We start from the raw sequence: 24,572 nt of genomic DNA, 5'->3' as shown, positions 1-24,572 counted from the left end.
CTTTACAAAAGAATGTCAGATCAAAAGATGTTTAGTATTGTGAAGATTAGACTACACATACACACACAAAGACAGACACCTATATGGGCATAAACTAGAGCTGCTACAATTAGTTGATTAATCCATTAGCTGATCAACAGATTAATTAATCTGCAACTATTATGATAACCGATTAATGGTTTTATTCGTTTTCATGTGAAAATGTCATTTGTCAGTACATTTCACAAACGTTTCCTGCTTCTCATTTGATGCTTTTTTTTAAATCACATCTGATGGCAAACAAACTATCTGTGGGGTTTTGGACTGTTCGTTGAACAAGTCAAGTAGAATGATTACATCTCTTACCACTGTGCACAATTATACCAGGCATTTGTCACAGGTACCTTTTCAAAATTTTATAGACAAAATGATAAATTGATAAATTAATAAAGCAGATTAATCAATAATGAAAGGAATCAGTAGTGGCAGCTCTAGTTTGAAGAAACCCAAATTTCAAGAGGTTTGTCTTTCCGCTCAAGCTTTTATCTAAGCATATATTCACTTGTCAGATTGTAAAGCCCCTTGTGATTTGTTATATAATTAAAATTGACTTGACTTTATTCATTTGGTGTTTTTTAAAACACCATGGACCTTGATTTCCACCCCCTTTGTAGTTGATATCTTTATTCAGCTGTAGTGTTGTAGGTTGAAGAGATTTCATTGTGTGTGTGTGTGTGTGTGTGTGTCTAGGTATGATGATTGTTGCATTTAGCCCGATGAGGCAGCATCAGCAGCCCTCTGTGGAGAAAACTAAGCTGGGATGTTGGTGCTCTGCCGTCAGACTCCTCATTAGGGCATTGAATTACTCAGAGAGCAGAGCAGCGCTTATTCACTCAGGACAGAGTAAATGTACAGTAAATATATACATCGGATTCAGTGATGTTCAGTGGAGCATAGGAGATACCAAGGTAATACTATAACTTAAATCACTTTCTTTCTATTAATGATCTCTCTCTCTCTGTCTCACGCACACACACACACACACACACACACACACACACACACACACACAATGCACTTTTTATTGTGTACCTGTACCTTTTTTAAGGTTATAAACATAAAAAGCAGACGTTTTCTACTGTTTTTCATTTTTATTTCCATTTTTTATTCATTTTGCACAAGCTTGCATATATACTGCACATACATTCAGTTCATAGAGGGTGAAGGCACGAAAGGCAATTTGACTACTGGTTGTTTTTGGGCTGGGCCAAAGCAATACGGGGGAGAAAATCTCAAGAGAAAATACAAAACAGCTTCAAACTAGTTTCAGCTTTCTAGCTCACCCTTGGCCCGGTCCTGGAAACAAACTTTCTTTTTTCTAACTGTCTGATTCCATTTAGCTGCCAAGATCTCCATTTCCATAATTTTTTCAATTGAATGAACACGCTAGAATGCTAATTTTTTTAAATTCAATTTTAAGTAGATAGGGATTAAAATCTTGTAAGTTGGTTCTACTTAATAAAATGCAGTACAGCCTTCCCTGTTTGAAAAACGAAAGAAAATAACATCAAATAAATTAGGATAAATTAAACCAATAAATTACACAAAATCTGCAAGACAAATAGACACCAATAACAGAAAAAAAGCAGCCATGTCATGAGTTTTATTTTACAACCTGTGTGTAACTATTCAGACTGTATTTGAAACATGGCTGTTCCAGTTGGAATTACTGCACTATCATCGAATAATAATGTCATACAAAAAGCATCAACAAAACACTATTTACATAACATATTGCTAAGTTACACAAAGGCAGTATTTATCACTGTAAGTCCACATCATTGATATTTACAAAAAAAGAGGAGCAATGTAATAATAATAAAAAAAGAATTACTACTGAAAGCATCGAGAAACAAAAACCCCTTTCAAACAGGTCAGAAAACAGATCAGAGGAAATTATCGCAACACACACACACATGCGCACACACACGTTGCAAAAGCTTAATGAGATGAGAATCATTTACATGTCAGGATGGTACTCCCAGGGGTGGGGGAGGGGCCACAGTGTTGAGAATTGTGTCACTCACTGGTTCACAGGTTCTCGTAATCGGTCTTTTCTCTCACACAGACACACACTCTCATATACATCTACACACACACACACACACTCACATACATACACACACACACACACACACGCAAAATGCAAAGCCTACAGAAATTCAAGTCCAAACTTTTTCCAACTGTTTGAACCCAGTAAAAAAGGGTATAAATCACTTTTTTTCTGTCTGCAGTCTCTTTTTAAACTGGTACTATACAACATGTGCCCCCCTCCATGACACTACTCTTCTGATGACAATGAGTTCCTGTCTCTCTCTCGGGTCAAATCTAGATCTACGTCGGCGGCAGTCTGCCCTTGGTTTTGGACGAGACTGGGTCCGCAGACTGCCAACGGGCCGCTCCGTGACATCATCATTACCCATCCGCTAGCCTAATGCATCGTTCTGTCAGCAAAAATTAAAGAAACGGATGCTGGTGCAACTTCAAGGGCACTGCCGACGGGAAACAGACCGCCGTTAAAGGCATGGCAGGGAAAAAAACAAACAACCAAAACCTCTCCTCTGTGGGCTTTTGGAAAAGTGGTTACGAGTACAGTTGGAGAGAGCAGGTCATCCCTCTTTTTCTATTCTCCTTTTTTTAACCACTCTCACCCCTCTCTAGCACTCTGAGAGATAATAGAAAAACTGTACAGCTATTCTTTGTTTCATCCTGACAGTATTTACAGTAGCAACAACAATATATCATACTCTGAAAACATATTCCAAGTTTATTTTTCTGATCTCAAGACAGCCATTCAGCACAATACAAAAAAGGTAAAGAAACCAAAAGGAAAAGTGGTCACAAAACCTGCAAAAAACCTACAACTATTGCTCCTAATCTACCAACAACTCACTTATTCAGAATACAGATTTAAACAAAGCCGTCACTAAAAATACCCTCAAGATTTCTTTTATGAAACAAGTTCTAACAGTGCCTTCCAAAGAACTTCCACTACAGTATATATTTTTCCCATATATTTATCTTTTACAATTCTTAAAAAAGGCTATATATGTATTTCAATAATGTTATCCTTAAAATCAAACAACCCCAGAAAAGGAAAACTTGACAAAAATATTCTCAACACGGTATTAAGGTCTTGCTAATCCATTTTTTTTTGCACATAAGTCTTCATTATCCTGAATTAATCTTTTTAGGTGCAGGAACTCTTTAACTTCAGGGCGGGGTTGCAGGAAGGGGGAGGGTGGGGAGCGATAATAATCTGCGCATCAGATAAAAGTGTCCTTTGCTTTCTCCTTTGTTTGTGGTGCTTTAGAGCCCTGGGCTGGTGCTTTGAGACTCTGAGACATGCAGGGCCTAGCCCATCCTTCAGTGAGAAAGGTGTCCATCCCGCTCTCTCAGGGCCCCGGATCTTAAGAAGAACACTGTCCGGGGAGGAGGGGGGGGGCATAATGAAGGGAGTAGCTCTCTATCTTTCTCTGCCTCTTTTTGTCAGGTGCTTTGTCTCGCTTAGACAAGTCAGCAGGTTAAGCAACCTGTCCCTTTTGATCTTTTGTGACACACACACATACACACAAACACACTATAAGTTGCCGATGTCGCTAAACCGAGATCAACAGCCAGCTCGCACGCACTCTAGAAAGTATTCAAGTCCTCCCATTGCTCCAAACTTACCTCATCAACAGAGCAGCTAACACTAACTGCTTATTAAAATTCTTAAAAGCCTGAGAGGGCGGTTAAAAGTAATAAAACACTAGATATAGAAGTACAACTCCAGTGGAAAATCTGGGATTAGAATCTCAGGTTAAAGTGAAAGGAATGGCGTTTAACAAACCGGGCACAGTGGCTTCAACAGAATCTCACTTTGGGTCTTAAAAGCTGCCAGATTGGGACGGAGGGACAGAGCAGAGGGTTTCAGGTGCGTGTTGCTCCTCGCTCTGTGTCTTTGTCCCCGCTCTTTGTAGTGCTGAGAGCTTCTCCATCTACCCCTGGGGTGAGTGCTCACCTCTGACCCCGTATTGTTGCAGCGAGAGAGGAGCGAGATCACTCAAAGGCAGGTGAACATGGAAGGAAGGAGCAGAGTGTGTGCGTGTGTGTGCGTGTTGTTTGTGGGGGAAGTTCCACTCGAAGCAGAATTAATGAACGCCTGTGTTTCAGTTTATTTTCACCTCTCTCTCTGCCCTCCTTGAATGATCTTGCTCTCTGTGATGCTTCTATTTGTATGCATTAAATTATCTATTGTTTCAGCGACACTGTACTTTAGATTGCCACAGTATTCTGATATATTCAAGTATCAACTGCGATTGAAATAACTTCATAATGTAATTTACACCTTGGATAGGCTAATCACTATAAAAGCCTGCCATATAAACAGGTTGACTTCATCGCACAAATGAGCTATTCCGTGGACAGTGCTATAAAAAGACAAAAAACTACGCTGTCATCGTTATGTATGTTCACCAATTCTGAACAGATAATTAGACAAATAAGATTTATGTGATAGTTTATCAAATGGCTCATTTAGTGGGAATACGTTGGTTCTCAAAGCTGGAGTGGCTATGGAAATTTAGCCGTTCAAAAACAGCAAGTCACACATCAAAAGGCCAAACTTCTGCATATTTCTATACTTCTGCACCGTTTACTTCATGTGTTTCTGCAGTCCAACTCCTTTTCTAGCATCATTGCCAGACTGGTCCTGTGCAGGATAGGCTAGTCACTACAGACTAGAGAAGATAGAGAAGCCCGCACTGGTGTCTCTCCATTAAAACCCCAAATCAAAACTGTTTCCAGGCAAGTTGCCCCAGAACCCAACCACCAAAAAAAATAAATAAATAAACAAAACCAAAGTCCACTTCAGAGATGGACAAACAAATACGAGAGTAAGGAGAAGAACGGGAAATTGGGGCAAAATATATCAGAATCTAAACTCTTGTGGAATAATATTAATAGCAATAATTTATTTTTTTCTGCAACGGCATCAAGGGACAAACAAATCTCGAAGTGCTAATCTTCAGCAAGCAGTGGTGACAAATAATAATAATCATGAACAACAATAATAATAATAATCAAAATAATAATATACAGCCAATAAACACAATGCCCTATGGAATGGGCAATGGAAAACACACTTCAAAACATGGTAGAGCTCAGTAGCTATTTGAAGTCCCACAGACTAGTACAGACCAGTACCACGAGTCCAGTCTTAGTCCAGTTAGTAACCTCACGAGGCCTTCTTTTTGTGTGCGAGTGTGTATGTGTAGGTGTGTGTGGCTGTCCTGTTGGGGACATCTTCATTAGCATAGTCTATTGGGCACCCACTTTGCACTTTGTGGGGACAGTTTATTTGGACACCCACTGGATGGTAGGGACACCCCTGTGTGCCATGAGTAAAGTCTTTAGGGAACCCAGCCTATGTTCTTAGTAGTGTAAATGGGAACTCCTTCCACACACCGAGGACTCAGTAAGTGGTGATCATAAAACAGTCCAAACGGATGAGGGTTCACACGGTCCAAAAAACACCCAGTAAGATTAGAGTCTCTTCAGTTCAGAATCATAGAAAAACAAAACAAATAACCATCATGATAATTATCATATAAGAACATCAACACAATAGCTAGGTCATTTAGGATCTGCCACAGAGGCTTCAGATTGGGAATGCTACTTCATACTTCATAACTTTCATACGTTCAAAAATAAAAAAAAATACAAAACAGGAAATCAAAAGTATAGTTGGAGAAAAGGAAAAAAACAAAAAAGAATATCATCTTGAAATTCTATGAAATCAGAAGATAAAAAAGCGCAAAGCGTCGAGCGAGGAGGAGGAGGAGAGGAGACATTTACTCGTGTAGAAGCTCTTGGAGACAGTTGGGAGACTTGAAGATCTCGGGGACCTCGCTGTCCAATTTGCAGATGACCTTGTAGATGGCCTTCTTCCAGGACGGGTCCACGTCTTTGCCCGCCACGATGGCGTTGAAGAACTCCCTCAGCGTGATTTCGGCCACCTCCAGGAAGCGATCGGGAACCTTTACAGACACAGGAAGGAAAGAAATGGTTACTCATATGTGGAAGTACACTGACCACGAAAGATTTGAGAGAACACAAAACCAATGCTGACCACTCCTCATTCTTCAAGTCGACATTTGAGAGCACACAGGCGCGGATTCATAAGAACAGAACAGATTTGAGCATGCAATCCTGACTGCTCTCAATTTTTCTGATTTACTTACTTTATATATAAACTATGATGATTTCTAATGTATTTTTCCCATTTAAAAATTTTCTTATATCAAATTCAGAAAGTTTTGTGCTTGCAAATGAACAAAAACCTGTCACAGATGCCAAAAGCATATAGAATCGACTCAAAACTTAAAAGTGAATTGTTTTAAATTGCTGAACCTTTATCAGGGTTCAACAACAACAACTAGGCTCATAACATAATTTTAGTTCAGTTACTGGATATTTCTGAAATGCTCCTTGGGAGTTGTAAATTATTTCTCTCCTTACTTTTTTATGTACACAGCCTTGTGCATTTGTCGTTTTATCAAAGAACCGGACATTTTCTAACACAGTTGCTGATCTTTTGTACTGATGAATCGGGTTTTCTGTCCATCCAAGCCTTTGAAGTGCTCCAGCTGCCAGTCACCTAGTCTATTCAGAAAATGAAAGGGTGAATGAATGCCCAAAACAACTCCTTCCCCTTCACAGCACTATCATTTTGGAGCAGTGTTTGCTTGCTTTACGCTCAACACTGCGCCTCCAGCCTTTTAGAATAGGTTAATATTTTCACAGTGGATGTAAAACCATAAATCTCCTGTCTTTTAAGTTTATACTTCCTTAAAAGCCGATTGAGGCGTCAGCCTGAGAAAAGTAACTTCTTGTGAATTCTCAGGTTTCTCACACCTCCCACTTCCCTCCCCACAACACGGTGAGCGTGACATCTTTATGAGTCCCACTGTAAATCTGTGACCAAACAAGAGAGCGGAGCTGAGTGAAGAGCGGCAGAGAGGTGCTGGCGAAAGAGGAAGTACTAAATGCTTTGGGAACGGGTAGACACGCCGCCTCTTTAGTGTCCCTGACAGCAGCGTTCACCGACACCATGGAGATGATTAGTCTGGCAAAGATCTGTGACACCTTCCCCCAAGCCAACACTCTGTCACACACACACACACACACACACACTCATGCAGGCGTGAGCACACACACCAGTGCACACACCTACTTGTGCCAAGGAGATGACACATCCTGTACTGTTACAGAGCTCTACATAATGCTTGCTACACACACACACACACACACACACACACACACACACACACACACACACTAGCTACCCTGGTGTATTTGGCTGAGTCTCTTTCCTCAACTCAAAGCTCCAGGGCGACGCAGCCTTCAGGGGTCACCTGCTTGGATAATGCTGACTGTCTCCCTGCCCGCCTCCCTTGATGCTCACACACACGCACACACACACACACACACACACACACACACACACACACACACACACACACACACACACACACACACACACACACACATATATACAGCAGCTTGCCCAAATGCCTGACAGTGCGCACTCTGCTCCGCTCCTCCAGTGTCCTGCAGATACTCATCAGGAGTGTCAGGACACAGCAAGGTTAGTGGCCACTGGAACACACACACACAGTCAAAAAGACAAGCATGCTTCTTCACACACACACACACGCACGCACGCACGCACGCACGCACGCACGCACGCACGCACGCACGCACGCACGCACGCACACACACACACACACACACACACACACACATATACACACTTATGCACACATGGGACAGCCACCCACCCCCCTCAGGGTGATGAATGGAGGCTAAGATGCCTGTGTGTCTGGTGTGTGTGCACATTTCAGTCCACTGCTCAAGTGAAAAGGTGAGTCGTGAATAAGGAGCTTGTGCGCTCAGTGTGTGTTTGTGTCTGACAGAGAGAGAAACACACACAAGCTAACCCAATTCCCCAAATATTGAATTCCCCTCTGGTGCGATGGAAGTTGATATAATTAATTGTTTGGACTGCTGTCATCTCTGAAATACTGGCACAATGACCCCGGTGCGAGGGCAACTGTGTGCGTATGCGTTGTAAGTGTATGTGCAGGCATGCGTACCCTTTTCCCAAAAGACCTCGCTAACGGCCCTGTGCAGCGCAGCGGCCTATCCGTTAGACGCAGGGAGTGCTGCATTACTAAGAATATTCCTGCATGGAATTTCTCCTGACGTTTTGACTATAAAAGGACAGCAAAACGCTGACTGCAAGGAGAAAGCAATGTCAAGGAGAAAAGGGTATTGGTATTTCAGATCCTCTTGACTGAGAGAGTGAGAATGGGAGGGAGGGAGAGAGTGATGGCAAGAGAAGGAGGGGCTGAGAAGAGTCTAAGGAGAGAGAGAGAGCGGAGCGACGGAACAGAGGGAGTTATTCCTGTCCCACAAGCCTTTGTTTTGCGAGGACGTGTGAGTTGTGTATGTGAGCAAGCTGCCTCCTGACCAGCAGTGAGCCTTAACTGTTTGCAACCCCTCCTTGTCCCACTCTATCCCCCCTCACTCCCCCCTCTTCATCTCTCTCTCTCTCTCTAGGGTCAGCTGTTGGGCCTTTGTTCCAGAGGCATTGTGGGGGATTATCCAGTGTGGCCGTTCATTCGCTCGGCTGTCCGGTAAATGGGGCCAATCGCGTGGCTCACAATCCTTCATACATATTTCATAGGGCTTTTTAACAACTTCTCAGCAGAGCCCAAAATTAAAGGACAGATGTACAAAGAGGGGAGGAGAGAGGGAGGGGAGGAGAGGAGAGAGAGAGGAAAAAGAGTATAGAGCAATGGATGGAGGGTTGCGCGTGTGTGTGGAATGACGCCTGGAAAAAGCAAACAAGGTGACCGGTCAGCTACGCCGGCTAAATCTGAAAGCACACTATTTTTCTCTTTGGCTTACGCCGGCGTCGTTCTCACCTGAAAACAGAGCTCCAGGGCAGATACATCTGAAAACACCAGCTTTGTGGTTTAGTGTGGAAAACGGAGTTACTCAGTCATGGTCAGCGGCTGTGTGGCAGTACATTTAAGAAGACAACTTTCTGTCACCTGACTTTGTCTGTGATCATTCATTTTAAAATGTCACTATAGATAATTACGCGGCACAGATGTTGTCATTAATCTATACTTATGTTTATTTTTGCCAGACGACTTTGCAATCATGACAGCGATCAGTGTCTAGCTGAAGTAGCACTGAGACACTGATCCCTGGTCGACAGGGAACATTTAAAGACTACGATCAATTCACCATCCGGTCATTTTCAGATTTCAGATTTTGCCAACTTGGATGATTCTGAATGAAAGTGGACTAGAATGATTAAGGTTGACCTCTTCATGTGTCACACACAGGCGCACACACACTTATTGCTGATAAAATCGAATGGCCTTAAGAAAAACAAGGGGTTTTGTTCTGAGGGAAGGTGCAAGACAAACAGGGAGGATGGAGGTGTGTGTGTGGTGGTGGTGGTGGGGGGGGTCCACAAAAAACAAAAGCTTTCATGAAAAGTGATATTTTGTTGCTCGATCCCTGTGTAACACAATATGAAAGGAGAAAGACAGAGGGAAAAGAGGAGAAAAGAATCAGCAAAGGAGAAAAAGATGGTCTCTAATACGCACACGTTTCCCTAACCTTTGCATTGTGCTGAGTGTTGGGTAAATGCCAATCAAGAAAGAAAGAAAGAAAGAAAGAAAGAAAGAAAGAAAGAAAGAAAGAAAGAAAGAAAGAAAGAGGAACCTCTCCGACAAGAGACAGCAATGAGGCAGTTAATCACTCTCATTCAATGACTCTCCCCTCTCCCCCACAACTCTCTCCACCTCTCTCCATCTCCTCTCTTGTGACAGGTTGCTTTGAGACAGAAGGATAAGCTCTTTTTCAGAGAGAGGGAATCGGATTTCCTGCTTTTTGATGAGATAATAAAATATGACGGAGGACAATAGGAGCCTGTGGACGGCTTGCTGAGAGCTATTCACTCCAGCAGTGGCCCCTGTCTTAAGACTGCTTAGATAAACGTTTAAAAAGGTAGCCAGAGGCCCAAGCCCTCACATAAAGGCTACTGTTACACACACTGCATGCAAGTGTGTGTGCGTCTTTGCATGTGTTTCGGTAAAGCCTGAGAAATCTCTTCTCTCTCTGTGACTCAGGGTTGGCTGTTTGTTTGGCCAACGTGTTTCTCCCCTTTGCTTTTGGGAACTGTCAGGAGATGCATTGCACCTTCTATTTGCACAGCGCTGGCCAAACAAGACGAGACCGTGGAAGATAAGGCTGTGTGTGCAAGTGCATGCTTGTCCTAGTGAGCTGTAGCCTTGAAGGATGAAATGCAGGGACACAACATAAGCCCCTGCTGCCAACCAGGTTAATTCCTAACCCCAACTCAGCCTGGGAATACCAACACTTCCCATGCTTTTCGGTCATTGTATGTGCTTGTATGTATGCGTGAGAAAGGGAATTTATAGATTCTGTAATGCGCTGAATGCCACAGACAGGCATTGATGTGTGATATGTTTCTCCGCAGTGACTATATCTTAAGAACATTCTCACTTCTGCTGACAGCGAAACATACTTTTAAAAACAAGAGTTGAAACTGAAGTTGAGCAGGCCTGTGACATTTCAGTGAGTCAAGCCAGAGCTTCCCGAACCCCGAACACACACTCACACATAGGCTGTGCACCCTGTGCCTCACGTATCTGTTCTGATCAATAATCTACAAAGGCCTTGATAAGCCCTTGGCCCACACTGTCACTTTAGGCAAACACAACCCATGTCCCCTTTCTTCCTACCCCTCACTGTGCCTGTCCCCAACCCCCTCTGATAAGACTGTGCCATGGCTGAAGAGTCCAACTGACAACCGCACTGGATTCTTCGTTTGAATCTTTTCCTTTCCAAATGCTTAATTTTCTTCATTATCTCAATCTTCCATTTTCCCTGAATTCCTCTCAAATGCTCAAATCTCTCATCCGTGAAGTGTGCGTTTTTCTCCGTGCTTAGGCGGCTACTGGGACGGGAAACAGGCCTCAAAGCTGAGCAAACACCAGCCACCCTCACTCCACTGATAGCCTTGAGAACATGGAGCCTTGAGGGGCTGTTGTGTATACATGTAAGTGTGTGTGTGTGTGTGTGTGTCTGTCTGTGTGTGTGTCTTGCTTGTCTAGTGTGTGTGAACATGAGCACTAGCGTCACATGGGCCCTTCTCAAGGTGCACCTCCGCTTGGGAGTCAAGGACAGGACAGGGTCAAAGGCACTGATGAAGTTGCTCTCCTATCCTATCCTATCTTTCTCGCTCCTCTCTCAACCTTTACTTGTCTCAATCCCCCACCCTTCACACACACACAAGGTTGCTAGCTTTATATCAAGCCAAGCAATAGACACAGACAACAGACAGAAACATAATATGTACTCAGAAGAATTGCAAACAGCAGGGGAAACCAGAAATCACAGTTCAAGCCCTTGTTTAGAGACTTAAAAATTCATCGTCTGAGCTTGGATGGCGGACACAAGCTGAGAGAAAGCGATTTAAACGAAGGGGGGTCACAGAGCTCTGTAATGGGGCCTCTGGAGGTCAGGAAGTCACCCCGGCTCAGAGAGGCCGAGTGAGCAGGAGGCAGAAGGGAAAGAAAGGAGCAAGGGAGTCTGGAAGATAGGAACAGGACATCTGGAGAGGAGGAGAACCAAGGGAGGGAGGGAGCGGAAGAATAGAAGGGTAGGAGGAAGGAGGGTGTGGGTGGGTGGGGAAAACAATAAAGGATGGAGAGCAAGGAGCTGCAGCGAAGGAGGGCGGATGAAAGATGGATGGATGGATGGAAGGAAGGAGAAAGGTAGGAAGGGCAAGTGAGAGAACAAGATGGCAGGAGAAGAAAGGAAAATAATAAACTGCAGATTGGATTGAAGGTGGGATAGTTTGGCATCAGCAGGGGAAATGGGAAGTGTGTGTGTGTGTGTGAGTGTGAGTGTGTGTGGGGGTGGTTGCTTTGACACATCTGCAGCTCTGATGCACGCCCTGGTCATTTTGGCATGAGTCCCTTTGCCACGGTTCATTAGTCTCTCACGCACACACACACACACACACACACACACACACACACACACACACACACACACACACACACACACAGAGGGAGACCAAAATGGTCCAGAAATAATGACATAATCAGCAGCTGTGCCACAGAGCAGGCTGCCCCTCACAAGGTGACCAGGGACAGAAGGAGGGAGGAGCGGGGAGAAGAAGGGAGGAGGAGGAGGAGGGCAAAAGCAGGGAGGAGGGGGAATCAAGTGTTGGACGAGTGCAGTGAGTGGATATGTTTGTGTGTGTGTGAGCAGGTGAGAAAAGGAGAGAGGGGATCATGTAGTTCTTTATGTTTAAGTGATTCTGTGCCACCCCCGGTGCCCCAGGCTCTACACACAACTCTGGCCATTTAATCAGCACACAGAATAAAGTGGCTTATTCTGACATACACATGCACATATGTGAGCGCGCGTACATACATGCTCACACACACACACACATACACACACACACACACACACACAGACACACACAAACTGTGAAGAAAAGACCTGTCAGCAACGTCAAACGGAGGCCCTCAATAGCCCCCGGCTATTCACTGAGAAGCAGATGATCCTGCTCTCTATTCTTTTCTTTCCCTAACTCTTCTCACTAAGAGAACTAAAAAGCCAAGACAAGTCGCAAATGATGCTCATAGCACAGAGAAGAAGTCCGCTAAATCTAAAGGGTTGTAAGAATTTTGTTGTACTTCTTTTAGATAAATTTGCCACAGAGACCACCTGGGTACAGTCAATTCACTAGTGTTGTTACCAGTCTCTCTTTAAATGGTTGGTCCCCCCCCCCACAAAAACAAATTTTCTCACTAACATCTAGCACTATCTAGCCTTTCAGACCGTATTGGTTTTATTTGCCCTGGTTTTCCTCCAGAGCATGCTGTCAAAACATTTTATAGGGATTATTTTTTTGTTAGAAAGTACTTTCAGTGAAAACTGTTGACAGTGATCGGTAGCTTATCCCGGACACTGTTTCTGTTATGGAAACGTTTGGGTAAACCAACCTTATGAGTCTTTTAGCATTACAGTTATGACTTCTCAGCAGGGAATGAAATTAGCACCATGCCACCTGCCAAATACAGGGTAAATGTTGGCTGTGGCAGGTAAAAAATGTAGGTCATCTTCCACCATGGTAGATAGGTTTTTCTCATATTAATAAACATTATTTTTAAAAAGCAATTCTTAAGTTAAGAATAGTCAGGGATTAAGGTTACGTGGTATAGTACATATTTCTACTGCCAGGTGCTACTGATTCAGTGTTTACAATTCTAAAGCGTTCTACTTATAGTTCAGTGACAGACAAAAAATGAAGTGGCCAGTAGTGCTTTCAGACCCCGCTTCTCACAGTCTCATGACTTCAGTAAAACGGCACGTTAGATTGAGAATCTGAACGTACATCATATTATTATTGAACTTTACGTCTCAGTCTGTATCTGCAACCATGCATCAGATCTGTGATTCTGTTCACATTGAAAATGATAAATATGAGAGCAGAACATAAGACGCCCCCTCTCCTCAGGTCATCATTACAGCCTTAATTGTAGCATCTCTGTAGATACAGAAGCTGGTGTGTCTGTTCACTCTGGTTGGAAAAACAGGTGCAAACACACACACACACACATACACACATGCACATATATGCATATGGTTATAAAAGAACAACAAATACTCTACTTATTAATTGTTGCTGGATATGGCCGGGTATAGCTATAATGTGCACACATGATAAATGCACATAGGGGAGTTTGGTGTACTTCAACTGTTCATCAGTGGTAGCGATAGAGACCAGGGGAATGACAGTAGAGACTGTAGATATGAGGGAGAGAAAGCGGGTTATTGGAGGTGTGTGTGTGTGTAGTTGACATAAACCCACTGGCAAATTGTATCGGTTGTATTTTTGGCAGCTCTGAACCTAAATCTATACCGCCAGCTTTTCATCTCTCTCCCTCTCTCCTCTACTGTTTCTTGTCTTCAATCGCTCTTCAAAGAGAACCCTAGAGCCTTTTATTGAAAACACCACACCTGTGCACGAGTGTGTGTTTTTAGTTACTTATGTATGTTCAAATATTTTTGTATCTATGTCTTTGCCTGTGCATCCAGTGCAACGGCCGTGACCTTTTCACCTCAAATTCCCTGAGGTCGAACTCCGGTCAAAGAGACACTACACTCACACACAATCATGACCTACTGGTGAGAAAAAAAAAAAAAAAGAACAGGAATGAAGGAGTGCAAGACAGAGAGGGGAAAAGCAGGAGGAGGAGGAGAAAACAGACATTAGCCTCTCTGGGTGGAGAACAAATGGAGCCCCGAGAGGGACGTGAAGAGGAGGAACGAGGGAGTGAGGGGGGAAGGAGAGGTGAAGCACACAATGCTATGGGGCACGACGGTTGGACAGACAGCATCTGCTCTCAGCTCTCTGTGGCTCTGGTAATGGATGGAGAGTTAGGGAAACACAGAGAGAGCAGGAAGGAGGGAGACGGAGAGACAGCGGGACAAAAAGCTGGGATAAAAAGAGGGAGGAAGAGAGGAGAATAGAGGGAAAAGGCAGAGGCTGCATGTGAGGGAGGAAGAGAGCTGACTGAGGGAACAGGAGCGATAAAGTCAAACTTTAGAAAGTTTTCTATCACTATTTGGCCACTTTGGATGAAACAAGCACAGTGAATATGTGTGTGTGTGTATGTGTGGAAGGGCGTTATCTATTCAAATAGAGGGATGACAGACAGACGGACAGACAAAAGAGGAAGAGGGACAAAAGGAGTGAGACATCTTTCTAATAGGAGAAAGAGCAGCTGATAAGGGAGGACACACGATACTCGCACACGGATGAAGGCTTCTCACCGCGTTCGCTGGTGCCTCCCTCTCACGTAGAGATCATAGGGACTTCCTCTTTTAAATGCCGAAGTGTGTGTGTATGTACGTATGGGTGTATGAGTGAGTGCGTGTGTTCTCGGTGGGAGGAGAGGTCACTGACAGAGGAAACTTGGCCTAGTCTGTCTTATGGAAATCTGAGAGTTTCCCAGAGCCATCATAAAACCGCCTCTTTATCAGACCCCCACCTCTCTCTCTCTCTCTCTCTCTCTCTCACTGTGTCTCTAACCCATTACCAGGTCACACACATTCCTGTCATATGAAAGATGATGTGTGTTGTCATTGGGGGTTCAAAGACAGATAGAGGAGGCTGTGGAGTAAAAAGAAAAGGACACTAAGCGAGAATTTTCACTTGAGTCCTCACATGAAAGCGCTGCTCGCTCAAAGTCAAGGCTTTGGGAGGCCGGGCGTGTTGTCGGAAGACTTTGATGGCGATGGACAGAGCGAATGAGAAGCGGAGAAGAAAGGGAAGAAGAGAGGGGATCAGGAGGGGGGCTGAGAAAAGAGGAAAGTGGAGCCGGGGTGTAGGTAATTAACGGCAAGCTCTTTAATTACCGCTGGTGTTCATTGTGCCAGAAGGAATGTGACAATTATGCCATTAAAACTTCCTAATGGGGGGAAAAAAGCGAGGGGGGGGGATAACGGAAGACATGCAAAAGAGGAGGATGAAAGAATGAAAGGAGAGAGGCAACAGAAGGAAGAGAGAACGACGAGAGGGAGCGAGGGAGGAGGGATATGAAAGGAAAAGGGGAAACAATCGCGACAAAAGAGAAGCTGGGAGGGAGATGGGGAGCGTATTAGGCCAGCACAGTGACAGAGCAGATTAGCATCAAACAAGAAAGGCCACAGACGTGTGGGTGTCTGTGTGTGTGTGTGCGTGTGTGTGTGTGTGTGTGTGTGTGTGTGTGTGTGTGATCACTGAAACAGAGGACATATTCATTCCAAAGACGCCACCAAGGTGGATGGAACTTTGATGATGCAGAATCTGGCAAAGGGAAAACTCAGTGTGTGTGTGTGTGTGTGTGTGTGTGTGTGTGTGTGTGTGCGCTTGCTGAATCTGCGTAGGCTCCTGTTTCAAGTGGTGGTGCAGGCAGGTAGGGGAGGAAGAGGAGGAGGAGGAGGAAGAGGAGGAGGAAGAGGAGGAGGAGGAGGTGGAGGAGAAAGGGGAGAGATCCACAGAAAAGGGCCTTGGGGGCATCCTGATACACATCCAGTACATTTCCATCTCCATGTTACCTCTATGACTCACACACACACACACACACACACACACACGCATTTAAGACAGAAAAAAATAACAAATGTGTCCGTGCACATGCGTAACACACACAAACACATCATATCCACACAAACATCAAACAGCAAAAAACACACAACCCACGCAACTCCACTCACCAACACAAACGTTCATACACACAAATAACACCCACACACACAACAACGAGCCACACACAAACACTTACACGCAGAGTCTTCGTGCTCATCAAGGCGGTTGGTTTTGTCAGGGGGGTTAGAATTTGCATGGCTGGGCAAATTTTCCTTGTGCTGAACTCTAATCAGCTCCTGTATCTCTCAGACACCTGCCCAGCAAAAAAACCTTAATATGCAAAACACTTTCCCTCCCTGCTCCACTGCTGCAGCTCCTCGGCCAACAGAAGACTTATTCACCTGGCTGCTCTCACTCTTTTCCTCTCTGTCTGTCTTCTTGCAAATTTTCAAATTTATGTATGCAAATAGACTGTTCCCCTTAAGCCTGTTTGCACAGTAGCTTCCTGGTACCAGGAGAAGAATGATAGTTTTGTCTGAGACTCAGAAAGAAGAGGTTTGTCAGGGGGAAAGATGTCATGTTACGTGTGTGTAGGCAGGTACATTTTAGTTGGGTGCTGTGTTCATGCATGCAAACTTTTTCTTGGGATTTGCAAACTCTCTTTCTAGAGGTTGTTCTGTCCATGTTTGTTTTTGACCTGTTATGTGAGTCCTGCAAACCTAACTCTAAGAATCTTTTGGATCCATTTAATTTCTTTAAAGTGAAATACACCAATTCAAAGATACAATGTACGTTTGAGTTGTGTCATCCAGTTTACATTTGGCCCAACTGCTAATGTAGTTAGATTTACCTTTACTTATTTTTAGGGCACAAACAAAGTTAAAAACTATGGTGAATGAAGGTGAACGTCCCTCTCCACTCAAAAATGTGTTTTGCTTATTGTTACCTCGTGTTTTGCTTATTGTTTCCTCGCTTGGATGTTTGACATTCACTGCGCAGAATGATGCATATGCAGAATTTGACACTAGAAGTCTGTTTTCAAATGTATCTGCACTCACCTTATATCTTAATCATGTGCATGCTTGATTTTGTCACATAAACTAGTCTGGAAGCCAATCGTGGTCTAATATGCAACTTACACAAGTGGGATGTGGAAATGTGAAACCTCAAGTGCTGATATACTGAGAATGGACTTTTCAGTGAAGCAGGAGACACTGTGTGTCCAGGCTTTTGAAATGAACAATATTTGCATATTCATAGAATTTTGATTATGCAATGATGGAGAAAGAATAGATGTTTGGAAATGTTTAACTAAGAAAGGGATCTTTAACATGTGTTCTGACAAACAGTACAGGCCAAAAAAACAAATATATACAAATATATGTATATGTGTGTGTATATAGTATGTATTAATCAAGTTTGTCAAGCTTTTGTGTTTTGGGATATTATTTCCCAACAGGGACTTCCATTTCCTGTTGTAGGTGTCAGGTGATTTACGATAAGCAGTGCATAATTTGATATGAAAACAGAAACAAGCCTCTGAAGGAAAATAAGCCTCTGATTCCAGGATCAGGAAAAGTGAAACCAGAATGATTAGAACAAACTCAAAAAACAGAGTTATTATCCAATAACAGTGTTCTCCTTACTGTGATTTGCTTTTACCGTTGGTGGTATAAAAATATAAACCTTGCTGCAGTCATTTAAGGTCACTCTGTCTTCCGGATTTAAACTTAGTCCCCTGTCATTAAACAAATCATTCCTGCACCAGTCATGAGCAGCTGAACAGAAGAAATTGTGTCATTTTTCTTTGTGCTTTGCTCTGATGGACTCTGGGCTTATTGAGACCTCGTATATACAAGCGCTTCTGCCTGCCAGAGTCTTTCAAAGCCTCCCTTAAGAGGACTGAAGATGGATGTGGGGAAGTGTGTGTCTGTGTGTGTTTGTGTGTGTGTGTTTGTTTGGGTGCACACAGTGGAGCCCCAGTGGACAAATAACGGACAGAGAGAGATAGACGTAAACAGGGAGAAAGAGAGTGAAGCACTTTAAATGTGAGCGCTGCAAAACTCCCACTGCTCACAAGGGCACTTCTCTCCCGCACGTCATCTCTCTTTCCCCCCTCTCTCCTTCTACCCTTCTTTCTCCCCTTTCCATTCCCCTCAATTCCCTTTCTCCTTCCCTCCCTTCATCGCTCTCTCCTTTGTCTCGGAGCTCTCACCCTCTATCCCCTATCTATCCATCTCCCTCTCCCCCCTCTTTCTCTCCCCTTCCTCTCACTAAAACAGTAGGACGCTTAACCTTGATAACAGTGAGATTTTTTCCCCCCTCAAAGTGACACACACACACTGGAGAAGTGCTTTGCCAGCATGCCAGGCCGGTCCAAGGGACGGCTGTACCCTTCGAGGTGAACAGGACACTGGGAAATGCAGCAACAACAAAACACTCACACACATAGACTCGAACTCTCTAACAATACACACACACACACACACACACACACACACACACACACACACACACACACACACACACACACACACACACACACACAAATCACTCCAGGTTCTTCTTAACACAAGCCTTTTAAAGGTCTATTGTCAGCTGACATTGAGAGAGCACTGGCGATCCTGGGACATTTCACACACACACACACACACACACACACACACACACACACACACACACACAGTGGGCGAAAGGAGAAGTGTGAAAAATGAAACATACTAAAGGTGAAGTTGCCTGCTGAGAATTTATGATTACAATGCACTGGAAGACACACACATAAACATCTCACCACAGACAATAGTTAAATGAGGACGGGGAAGTAAAATGTGGTTTCTCAACGATCCCCCCCCCCCCCCCCAAACACACACACAGACACACACACAGACACACACTAGAAACACGGATGGGAAATTAACAGTGAAAAAGAGGCAGACAGGGCGAGGTGTTTGTGAGGCTTCTTCCTCATTGGATGAGAGTTTGTCACATTTCTATATGGCTGAAGCATGTGATACACGCTTCAGACAAAAAAATCTTCATATGATTGCTGTCCAGTGAAAATCATCCAGCTCCACATCTGCTGATATTTAATTATATTATATTATCACAAAGCTAGAGGTGGTTTTCACAGGACAGCGATGATATACATAATAGTACAGTGTACCAAGAGCGGCAGGATGTATAAGAGACTTGAACTCAGCATTGAGAACAGTCACAGCGAGGTGGTGTCAGAGAGGACATGGTGAGATGGTGTCACACTAGCCGTCTGCATCACCAGGTATCAGGTGAAATTCACCGTTGTTTGATATGGGCCACACTATCTCTCAGCTCCTCCTCTCCCTGAGAACATACAGCTTTTACAGTTTGGTCTGCATTCAATTGCTGAAAGTGTCTGTGTTTACCTCAAAGTCATTGGCCTTGTTGTAGTGCATGTTGAGGGCTCGGAAGAGCTCACAGTCGCGGCTGACGCTCAGCTCCTCGCTTCCCGTGACTCCATCGTTGATGGACTGGCGGGCAAACTTCTCCATCTGGATATAGTAGAACTCCCTGAAGTTGCTGAACCACTTGATCAGCTGGGAGGTTATGCAGCGATTAAACTGGAACAAGAGATGAGGAGGAGTTAGCACTGTTTAGGGTGCCAGTATTGTTGAAAAGGAAAACTCAAATATCACTTGAAATCCAATGAAATTTTGAGTGGAAATCAATGGGAGCTGTAAATATTCTTCATGCAAGCAGTGTAAAGGAACGACTGTCATGTCTAAACCTTGTCAACCCATTGGATTTGAGCATGAGAGAAAAGAAGAAGTGTACGGATGACAGCGTGTCATCAGGGAGTCAAGATGGGAGGTGATAACTTAAAAGACTGAGAGAGAAAGATAAAAGACGAGAAGAAATATCACAGGTTGTGGAGAGAGGGAAGATAATAGAGATATTAAGTAAGACAGCGAGCAAGGAAAGGGGGGGGGAGTGTGTGTGTGGTTCATCTTCCCCACTGGGAGCAGACCTCCCCCCTATCATAACCATGAGAGTGGAGAGAGAGGTGGAAGGGGGGGTCGGGTGTGTCTGTGTGCACGACTGCAAACACATAATTGACCAGAAAAACGATTAAGTCATCATCTGAAGCGCCCTGGCCCGCAGGGGGCTCAAACATGTACTTAACCCCGTTCACCAATTACACCCCGATTCTCTTCCCCTCTCCGCACCTCCCAGGCAGAAAGAAAGGAGAAGAAAAAGAGCAAAAAAAAGAAAGAGGAAGAGAGAGAAGAGAGAGAAAGACATGATAAGCGTTGCAGAGAAGACTGTGGCTATCTGATCTGTGCCGCTCGACTGGATTCAATAGGACGAGGTAAACCTATTAAGAGCCTCGGCTGGTCCCCCCCCCCGCCTGGTCTCAGCAATGAAAACAGACTGTCTAAACATCCAAACCACTAGATAAGGACCTCAGGGGCTCAGGATAGCTGCCCAGCCCTGTCACCCTATAAAATGCCCCAGCGAGAGCTCTTCATTGAACTCCTAAAAACATACTAATATCACCTTTAATTCTTTCCTCATTGACACCCAGAACTGACATCTCACAAATTCAAAATTCTAGCATATGAAAGCTTGATACCCTAACCACACACACACACACACACACACACACACACACACACACACAGACACAAGCCTTCACTCCTCCCTCCCCTCTGCTCTTTTTTGTGGTACTGGAAGAATGGGGGGACAAAACGCTACTAAACGCTGAGCGGACTGCTCGCTGGGGAGGCAGAGCGGTTTTGACATGGAGATTAGGCTCTGGCTATTGTTCGACAGCACACAGACACGCACAAACATGCGCACACACTCTTCGTGATCTGGGATGGTAGTCAAACACACGCAAGCGCATGAAGATCTGAGGGTGAGGCAACAGAACAGAAAGACGGGCAGAAAAGTTGGCAAATCAGAAGCCTGGAAAGAGTTGGGCCAAAGTGGGACGGGGCTAAAGGAGAGGGCTGTACCTTTCTGGAATGATCAGCAGATGATAATGGCGGAGTGGAAAAGAATAAGTCCGCTTGACATTGTTTGGCAGGGGTTTGGGAGGGTGCATGTTGGGGGGAGAGGAGGGGTAGCATGGTGGCTGTCGTAAAGTGCAGGGTGAGCATAAATGGGGAAATGAGGGAGGGGGGGCAGGGAGGAGAGGAGGACGGGTGCAGGTCAGTGCAGTCGGACAATAGCGTTTCGCTGGGGGGGGGGCAGAGGCTCGGAACGTGAGCAGTCAGCAAGCTGGGGTCATGACATCGGAGTGTCAAACAAACAAACTACTGACACTTACAAATACATCGGCTGCACGGGGCTATTCTTAAACACACACAATGTAGCAGACAGTTGGAGTGTGACAGAGCCCAAAAACACTGTTTCATTCAAGTTGTCAGTGTAAGACAAACCTTGCGTGCAAGACCAAAACAATTCTTATAGGGGGTGAATCTGAGACATTAGTGAATTGGTGTCGGTCTTCACAAGCATGTGTGCGTACATGCATCTGAGCGCGTGCAAGATTGAGCGCTACATACTGAGATTAAAGTCAATGGAAGAGTTGCCATCGCTCATGCAGGAGACCTTTGATGTCACTGCAGCCGAGTGACGGATAGATTTGTCACTTTGGACAAGGATTACTTTATTATACCGACAGCTCAGGAGAAGATGTATTAGGGTCTGTGCAGCTGAACTGAACTGTGGCTCAATCACATCAAGGCACACTCAAGATAAAATATTTACTGTACATGTAGGTAAATGCACTGAATTGCATTATATCCGCATCAGCTGCTCCCAACACATTCAGGGACTCAGTTTTGGCAAGTCCACCCGCAGCTTCCAGCAGTCTTGATTCATTAAGTTGCTGGTGGGGGACAGAGGACCCCTGATAGCAGCTAAGGACGAGTGTGTTCAGTGTAAAAAAAGGAAATTGGTTCAAAGGAGCACATCACTGCAGCTCCTTAATCAGAGCTGGCAGGGGTCAGCCAGCACAGACATGAGATGCAGTCAGGAGAGTGTGTGTCTGCGTGTGTGTGTTTTTGAGTTGATGCACTGTGTTTGAGCATGTAAGTGTGTATAAGGGTGTGTGTGTGTGCGCGCCTGGCTGAGAGGCAGATGAGAGAGAGACAGCGAGAGTGTGTTTCTCACACTCACACTCAAGAGCCTGTGAAAGGTCAGCGCTTAGTGCTAACAGCACAAGATAGAAAGTGGCATACACACACACACACACAAGTTCTGCTCATGCACAGGCGCATACTTAAGTCCAGAATAGGAAAACACTTAAGTATCCTTGGTCTAAACTATATTAGTCGCCTACCAAAAGTATTTGACGCTTTGACTGTCAGTCTCAAACATCTGCACACACATCAGCTAATTTATTAATATTAAGAATGAAATTGGGTTTACAGTTTTGCCTTTTGGTTTAGAAGTAAAAATTAAATGAAATAAATGCTAAAAAGCATTTGGATAAAAAGCCAAAGTGTGTCTCTTGCCAACAATTTCTCTGACATAGTGGTCATCAATAGAGTAGAAAGCACACAGATGACCTCAGAGTGCTAAGCTACATCCAGAACAACCAGAGAGGAGAGCAGAAAGACAGAGAAGCCTGTACGGGCCTCCCTCTCTCTTTCCCTCTCCCTCTCTTTCTTTTTCTCCCTCTCTCTCGTAAGCCCCTTCACAGTCATCAGGGCTTTCCAACGTTTCCTGTTTTCGCAGGGGTGAATTGTGGGAGATAATCTCCGGCTGCCTATTGGCTGACTGCACACAAAAAGCGGCCCTGGAAAGCAGGCTTTTGTTACTGCAGCGACTCAAATCCAGCGGCTGGCTTTTCTTTCTCCCCGGCCCCACCGAGGCACACATACCATGCCACACCATCAGCGAAAAAAAAAAGAAAAGAGAAGGAATGACATATAGAAAAGGGAAAACCCTCCTGACCTTCGCTACTCCACAGCACATGACTGGCCCAAAAACTGAGGCTTGTCTCTAAAAGAGCCAAAGAGAGATAGACAAAGAAAGCAAGGTGTGTGTGTGTGTGTCAGGTTGCGATTGTTAAAATGGAATGAAAATGTATATCCACAATACATCAAGGTCCAAACAGCCTATAATTAATATACAGTACATCCACACAAATCAAGAACTTTAGCTGACTTTAATATCTTTATTTAATCTGTTCAATAATCTGTAATTATTCCCCCTTCATCAAAACAATATCTGCAATAATAATGAGACATCTTAAAGCTAGTGGGGTGGTACCATAGGCTGTCATTAGCATCACCAACAATGGTATTATGACACATCTGTCAAAACATTTCAAAAACACCAAAAGTCAAAAATAAAAGTCACAATAGTCTTATAAGGAGCTTAATCAAAGGGAACAACAGCTACAGCATCTCCCAGTTGTTAGGGCAACCACTTCCCACGTTCATTAGGTTCTTGACAGTCAAGAACTGATTAGTCGAGACCTGATTAGCCTTTCAAGACTTACGTCTGAGGACAGCCACTCACTAAGAGGCCACACTGGCTGAAACTAATTAGTTAGTCTCATTCCCATACATGTCTGCTAACTTACAGCTTGGGTCCATTGTGCTCTACCGAAAACAAAAACAAACCAATGTACCATAATCCTCTTAACTATCTTGACCCTGTTTAAGTGTCTGATGAGGCCATTCATGAGGAGGCGGCCTCTTCATGATTAGTCAGTGAAACTAAATGGTTAAAATCTTTTAAAATGGTACTTGTTGCAATGAAAACAGCAAATAACACCAGTGTCAAATCAGTGCGTTGCTTAAATATTGAGGAGTTTTGTAACAAATCAACATTTACATTTACCCTAACAGCTTTGCCACCATGGATCCTTTTCAACCTGACCAATGACGTGAAGGGAGAAAATCATGTGTCCCGCGAGTCATGGTTGGTGGCGACAGCATCCAAGAGGGGGCAGCTGGGTATAAAGGGGACCTTTATCTTCTGATTTGAATAAGATGGCCTGAATATGTCACAGTGTTTACCCCTCCGTATGGGCAGAGAGGGGCAACACGACCAAACTCGTAGCGCACACTACAACGGCCATTGTGTGTTGTTCTTGTTTTCGTTTTTTATGCAGCTTACATACTGTGCTTTGTTTTCCAAATTTCCTTCATTAAACTCCCAGTGGAGCTAATGCTCATCCTTGCCATGTTCCCCAAACTGACTCTTTCTCTTCTCCCCTCCCTCCATCAAACCATCCTCCCTACACCTGCTCAGATAACCACTCCTCCGTCTCTAGGCTCCATCCTCTTCTCTGCCC

At 44.2% G+C, this 24,572-nt stretch overlaps 1 protein-coding gene across 3 annotated transcripts in view; it reads right to left on the bottom strand.

Annotated features, from left to right (window-relative positions):
• Nucleotides 1–1,115: 1,115 nt before the first annotated feature.
• The window catches only part of LOC119909265 (prospero homeobox protein 1-like), a 33,112-nt gene continuing 9,655 nt past the window's right edge, over nucleotides 1,116–24,572 (bottom strand). For 2 of the 3 annotated variants that reach the window (XM_038727394.1, XM_038727395.1), the window contains exons 4-5: nucleotides 19,681–19,875; nucleotides 5,874–6,059 (exon numbers count right to left, since the gene is read on the bottom strand). In XM_038727394.1, coding sequence (XP_038583322.1) covers nucleotides 5,874–6,059; nucleotides 19,681–19,875 — 381 coding nt within the window. Of the gene's footprint in view, nucleotides 6,060–19,680; nucleotides 19,876–24,572 lie in introns of all 3 variants that reach the window. The other variant, XM_038727397.1, reaches the window with a different exon arrangement.

This window comes from Micropterus salmoides, unplaced genomic scaffold, assembly GCF_014851395.1.
Source record: "Micropterus salmoides isolate LMB-PRFRI ecotype aquatic unplaced genomic scaffold, ASM1485139v1 Ms_hic_scaffold_18, whole genome shotgun sequence".
NCBI lineage: Eukaryota > Metazoa > Chordata > Actinopteri > Centrarchiformes > Centrarchidae > Micropterus > Micropterus salmoides.
The sequence above is the reverse complement of the archived record's forward strand: the minus strand, read 5'-3'. Positions and strand labels throughout refer to the sequence as shown.